The sequence below is a fragment of the Gossypium hirsutum genome, chromosome D10, assembly GCF_007990345.1.
Source record: "Gossypium hirsutum isolate 1008001.06 chromosome D10, Gossypium_hirsutum_v2.1, whole genome shotgun sequence".
NCBI lineage: Eukaryota > Viridiplantae > Streptophyta > Magnoliopsida > Malvales > Malvaceae > Gossypium > Gossypium hirsutum.
This window is the reverse complement of record NC_053446.1, coordinates 30,490,244-30,497,115: the sequence shown is the minus strand read 5'-3', so window position 1 is coordinate 30,497,115 and position 6,872 is coordinate 30,490,244. Positions and strand designations below refer to the sequence as shown.

At 34.2% G+C, this 6,872-nt stretch overlaps 1 protein-coding gene across 1 annotated transcript; it reads left to right on the top strand.

Moving 5' to 3' along the window:
• Window positions 1-4,132: 4,132 nt before the first annotated feature.
• LOC107914845 (probable acyl-activating enzyme 6) lies at window positions 4,133-6,317 on the top strand. The gene has a single exon (XM_016843892.2). The coding sequence runs from the start codon at window positions 4,444-4,446 to the stop codon at window positions 6,106-6,108; it is 1,665 nt and encodes a 554-aa protein (XP_016699381.1). The 5' UTR covers window positions 4,133-4,443; the 3' UTR covers window positions 6,109-6,317.
• Window positions 6,318-6,872: the final 555 nt, after the last annotated feature.

The window sequence follows — 6,872 nt, the reverse complement described above, 5'->3', positions numbered from 1 at the left end:
CGTATATTGTGATAGTCAAAGTGTCATACATCTCACCAAAAATCAAATGTATCACGAAAGGAAAAAACACATAAAAATTTGTTATCACTTTGTTCGAAAGGTGATCATTCAAAGGGATGTTCATATTCATAAAATTGAAATAGAACACAATCCGACTAACATGTTGACAAAGATCCAATTAGGCCCGTAATAGGGTTTGGCAAGGGAGTTAGGTGAAATACAAGTCAAGGTGGAGATTTGTAGAAATATGCCTCACATTTCAACCAAATTAGTGAGTGACGTCGCAACAAGGGAAGACTCTTCGCCTCGACGTCATGACTAGAAGAAGACTTTCGTCCTAACGACACAATCGGTCTTCGTCCCGATGCCCAAACACCACGCCACTACGTGGCGACGTGTTCCTCAAGTTTCTTAGCTTTCTTCTCTCAGTGAAACTCAATTTTAGTTTCTCACTTGAACTTTGGTTAACCTTGGGATATTCTAGTCATAAAATATATGAATTTCAGCTTATAAATAGGCCATAGTTACCCTAGATTTACACACAAACAATATGCAGATTGAGAGAGTTCTATGTTCTGAGTTTGAAGGGTTTTCTTTTGGGATTTTGAGGTTTTCTTTTGAATCTCTCCACTTTTGTATTCGTTTTATATATTAGTGACATCTTCTTTTGCTTGTGGTTTTTTATCTTCTTTTGAGGAGTTTTGCCACGTAAAATTTGTGTGTTCGATCTTTTCAATTTCTTTACTTATTTTACTTGTTCATTGCTTATACGAGTTTATCCCCAACAATATGACACCAAGTTGTGGGTGAAGGAAAAAAAAAGGTAAAATTTTTTTTCCAATTTATCTCAATTTTAAAATTAAGCAAATTGGTCACTCTAAAAATATCAAAACAATTTAATATCTGTCAATTTTGAAAATGAGTGATTAAGGACAATTAATCACGAAGTTAATATTTTCCATCAATTGTACATGATTTTGATTGGTATAATAATATATTTAACTCTCAAAGTTCACACATTCTGTCAATTTGGTTCTAATTTAACCAATTTATCCCCTAGCATTTGTGTAAATGTGTAAATGTTGAGGCTGAATTTGTTGAAATTTTTAGAATTAAGGCCAAAATGAAAAAAAATATGTAAACATTAAAAGCTAAATTTGTTACTGTGCTAATCAAAATTGTGTACAATTGATAGAAGACAATAACACCGTAATTAATTGTTCTTAGTTGTTCACTTTCAAAATTGTCAGGGATTAAATTACTCCTAATTTTTTAATAAAAACCAATTTACTTAATTTCAAAATTAAAAAGGTATGAAGAGATCTTTTTACCGACAAAAAAAAACTATAAAAATTAACATATTAAGCCACACCCATAAATTCTTGAACTTCATGACTTAACCATCAATCTATTTTTGACATTTTTTCATGTTTTAGTTTAAGAATATATAAATATCAAAAGACATATCCTTATAATTTTTTTAATATTTTTAATTTAACTTTTTTTCAATTAAGTTGATGTTCAATTAATTTATGCTATCAACTCCATAAGGGATTTTATAAGTAGTATATATATACATGTTTTTGCATGCGATGCATGAATTGATTGTGTATATTAATTAAAATATATTATATTTATTTGTTAAAAAATTGGTACAAAATTTCATCAATACTATGTTTGAGAAAGTAAAAGCACTATAATATAGTGCTACGTTCGATAGGAATATTATATTTTACACATGTTTTAGTATATAGGTTAGCAATAAACTAATTCAATAGATAATATTTAACCAATTCGATAACTTATTTTTAGCAAAAAAAAGAAGAAGAAAATTTTTCACTTATTTTGAAGTGATATTATTTATTACAAGAGTTATTCGTTATGTTTCTATTTTAAGTTTAAAATTGTATTAACTATTCTATATTTTATGTTTAATTATTGTAATACATGCGTAATAAATAATTTTTTTCTCAAACAAACCGCAAATGTTTAATTTTTAAAATTTATATTATGATCAATATATATTAGGACAAAAAAAATTAATTCTCTTTCATATTAAATACATTTATATTTTGATATTAATTATGATACATGGATTTTTTTTACATATTAAATATAATTTTTCAATTTTATGTAGCTATTATTAGGGTACCTCCACCACACTCGACAATAGGTGCTGATAGGATTATCTGGGGAGGTACATCGACAGGTTCTTTTTTGGTTAAAAGTGCATATGGAGAAATCCAGGAAAATTCCTGGAAGCCGAAAGAAGTTGTGTGGAAGATCCCTTGGAAGTTTCAAGGACCACAAAAGGGTTAGGTCTTTTGTTTGGCTTGCTTTCAAGCAGAGGTTGTTCACTAATATGGAAAGAGTTCGATGAGGTATCGGCCATAACTCGGTGTGTGGGGTTTGTGGGCATATCACTGAGGATATGTTGCATGCTATTGGGGATTGTCCTACTGCAATGGATATTTGGAACCTTTTAATTCCTACTGATCAAATTGTTAACTTTTATTCAGGTAATTTACAAGAATGGATCACATCAAACCTGCAGAATAGGCATGACTTGGGATTTGGAGAGGTCTAATGAAAGTGCTTTTTTGAGATTCTCATATGGCGTATATGGAAAAATCACAATCTCTTTATTTTTCAAGGTTCGTCTTGGAGCAGCAATGACACTATTAAGGTCTAATATAGCTGGGCCAAACAATTTATGATAATAGCTAGGGGTCCAACGAATTCGCTTTAGGCTCTGATTTAATGCTCCAATTTGCCTGGAAACTGGGTTTACTTGAATACTGATGGTTTCGTTAGGCGTGAGGATGGTTCTGCTTTAGCAGAATTGTGCGAGACCGAAATAAGAAGTGAATCTTTGGCTTTAACAGATTCTTGGGGAGCTGTTCAATGTTCGAGGCTGAATTGTGGGGCATATTAGATGGCTTAAGCATCTTGGTTGATCGAGGGTATGATAATATATTGGTTCAGACAGATAGCCTTGAAGTGGCTAATGCCATAAAGGAGGGATTTACAGGAGGATCTAACTTTGCTTTGATTAGGAGGATTATTCAGTTGTTTTCTCGGATTCAACATTAGAGTATTTGCCATATCCCTAAAGAAGAGAACTAAGAAGCTGATAGACTGGTCAAGTTGGTTCACTTGGATAGTAAATGATTACAAGTTTTTGAAGTCTCCCCATTTAGGGGATTGCATTTTGTGATGTAATTTTTTTTATTCTTCTTTGTCACAAAATATATATAATTTTTCAATTTTATGTAGCTATTATTAAATGTGATACACAAATGTATATTATTGTAAATATGTAAACTAATTATAGTAAATATATATTAAGTAATTATGATTAATTATATTATGTGAACTAATTATGGTTAATATATATTAATTGATTATGGTGAATTTATATTAGATAAACTAATTATGGTAAAACTGTATCAAGTAATTAATTGTTTACTAAATATGTTTAAACATTAATGTAGGTTCTAACTAAAAATACATATTAACTTAATTATGGTAAATATTATGCATAATAGTGGTTCCCATTACTATTTTAATATATAATTGATGATGTGTCAACCAACTAGAGATGTCAATTATCATCATTTTAGACATGCCATATAGGATATTTTCCTTCTTTGCTTCAATATCTTACTTTCAAAGAATGGTCAAGTTATGAGTTCCATCCTTTTATTTTATGAAAATTAATAAGTTAGTCCCACAGTTTTAATTTGTCAAAATTTAATTTTGTACTTTACGAAAACTAAAAAATTAGTTTAGTTGTTGGTAAATACATGAAGTTGAACCACTATTTTTTTGCTAATTTGTTCGGTATAGATTGTTGAATTTTTTATTTTAACTATTTTGTGCATATGAATTAAAAAAATCGATGATTTTAAGGTTAACAATTCAAAGGCAATATTTAATAGTGTTACCTAATGGGACTAACTTATTAGTTTTTGTAAAGCAAATTAAAATATAAGAATTAAGTCAACAACCTCTTGACCCAATAGAAAAAATATTATGTTATAAGCATAAAAGCTTGGATTTGATCCCAAGTAACCTCGTTCCCCTTATGTAATTATATAAAAAGAGGACTAAAATGTCAATTTCAGTAAAATAGAGGGATGCATTTCATGATTAGGCATTTCAATCACTGATAAGCTATACAAATACAGAGATCCTTTGACTTCGAGACTCACTTTAGAACACCACACCGGAGGAGCTTTAATTAGTCGCCTGTTTCTTCCCTTGTTTTTCTGTTTGAACAATCCAATCTAATCTATGTTCCGTTTTTGATGTTCAAAATTTAATTTGTGTTTACTTGTAACTATTGAATCTCTATCGTTACACACCCACAAAACGCACCTCTAAAAGGTTATAAGAAAAAGAAAAAAACCCAAACCACCAGCGTTTCAAGGAGGAAAATTAATGGAAGAGCTAAAGTCACGGCCTGCAAATTCTTCCCCTCTCACCCCACTAGGCTTCTTAGACAGAGCAGCCACCGTGTACGGTGATTGCACCTCCATCATCTACAATAATACTTCCTACACTTGGTCTGAAACCCACCGGCGATGTCTCCAGTTAGCTTCTTCCCTCTCCTCTACCGGCATCAAAACGGGCCACGTCGTTTCCGTTTTAGCCCCCAACATCCCAGCAATGTACGAGCTTCATTTCGCTGTTCCCATGTCTGGTGCTGTACTAAACAGCATCAACACCCGCCTTGATGCCCGCACTGTCTCCGTCCTCCTATGTCACAGTGAATCAAAGCTCCTCTTTGTCGATACCCTTTCTCAGTCTCTGGCCCTGCAAGCCATCTCTTTGTTTCCTCCCAACGAAAACCCCCCACTTCTGGTCTTAATCAAAGATGATGAGGATGATGGTGTGAGTTCCACCATTGACTCTCGCTTCTGTTGCACGTATGAGAGTCTGGTGCAGAAAGGCAACCCTGGTTTCAAGTGGATTCGGCCTGAAAGTGAGTGGAATCCGATTGTTTTGAACTATACATCAGGTACCACCTCGTCTCCTAAAGGAGTGGTTCATTGCCACAGGGCAGTTTTCACCAACACCGTTGATTCTTTAATCCATTGGGAAGTTCCAAAACAACCTGTTTACTTATGGACACTCCCAATGTTTCATGCTAATGGGTGGAGTTTCACTTGGGGGATGGCTGCCGTCGGTGGAACTAATATTTGCGTTCGAAAATTCGACGCCCGAATCATCTATAGTTTGATCAGAAAACATGGCGTCACTCATATGTGTGGAGCCCCCGTGGTGCTTAACATGTTAACAAATTCTCCTGAAACTAAACCTCTCCAAAATCCAGTCCAAATCCTCACCGCTGGAGCTCCACCGCCAGCAGCGGTTCTTTACAGGACCGAGTCACTCGGTTTCATAGTGAGTCACGGGTACGGGTTAACCGAAACGGGAGGACTGGTTGTTTCTTGTGCTTGGAAAAGGGAATGGAACAAGTTTCCATTGGCGGAGAGGGCGAGGCTGAAAGCGAGACAAGGAGTGAGAACTCTGACTGTGACGGAAGCGGACATAGTGGATCCCGAGTCAGGACTGAGTGTAAAGCGAGACGGGTCAAGCCTTGGGGAAATCGTTTTGAGAGGTCCTTGTATCATGTTGGGGTATCTAAAGGACCCAAATGCCACATCCAAGTGCTTGAAAGAAGACGGCTGGTTTTACACCGGAGATGTTGGGGTGATCCACCCTGATGGATATATGGAAATCAAAGATCGTTCAAAGGATGTTATAATTAGCGGCGGGGAGAATCTGAGCAGTGTTGAAGTTGAATCCATTTTGTACACTCACCCAGCAATCAATGAAGCAGCGGTGGTGGCTAGGCCGGATGAGTATTGGGGAGAGACTCCTTGTGCTTTTGTGAGCTTGAAAGCTGAGTTAACTCGGAAACCCAGTGAGATTGAGATTATGGAGTACTGTAGAGCCAAGTTGCCACACTACATGGTGCCCAAAACGGTGGTGTTTAAGGATGAATTACCCAAGACTTCAACGGGGAAGATTCTCAAGTTTGTTCTGAGGGAAATTGCAAAGGGAATGGGTTCATCTTCCCCTCGGGTGAGTAGAATGTGAACTGAGTCGAATCGCGTTTTGCATGATTGTCTGTGTCAGCAAGGTAAAGATTGGATTGTCGTTTCGATCAAAACTAGTTAAAAAACAATAAACTATGTATTATGTAAGCAATTTATATGATTGGCTCAAAACTAGTTACTAGATGAGACATGCCGAATTTAACTAATAGTAGTGAATAATATGGTCGTATTTCAGATTTGGAAATGCCATCTCATGTGTATTGTTTGGCTAACCTTCAACACTATAAATTGGAATGCAATAATACATATATAAATAACTAATATACTAGGCACCGGTGTAGTAACAAATAATTTTCATTGTTAAATCTCTCTATTAACATTAAGTTACCTGCTTTACAAATAGAGCCATTTTGTTCTGTTTGGCAGCAATTGATATCATAATAATTTAATTGAATAAATATTAAAATATTTTCTGGTATTATTTTAAAATATTTTTATCTTTTTATATACAAAATTCTACACACGTACAAAAGTTTGATCATAGATTTTTTACACTTACACTTTAATTCTCAATGAAATCTCATTTGTTATTTATATAATTTTATTTTTCATCATAATTCATATTTCTACAACTCTTTTATTTCACTCTAAAAAATTCTTTTTTTTTCTCTCCAAATTTTCATGCGTTTCGGTGATAGAAGAAAGCAAGGTTTGTTTGTTGATCACTGTAGAGGTGCTATTGTCGTAATTATTTTGTTGTTGTATCCTAGGAGATAGACGACCAACATTTCTCCAAGTACCACA

What these genes read in the sequence shown, in the direction of transcription:
- LOC107914845 (XM_016843892.2), top strand. Translation starts at nt 4,444, where the DNA reads ATGGAAGAGCTAAAGTCACGGCCTGCAAATTCTTCCCCTCTCACCCCA.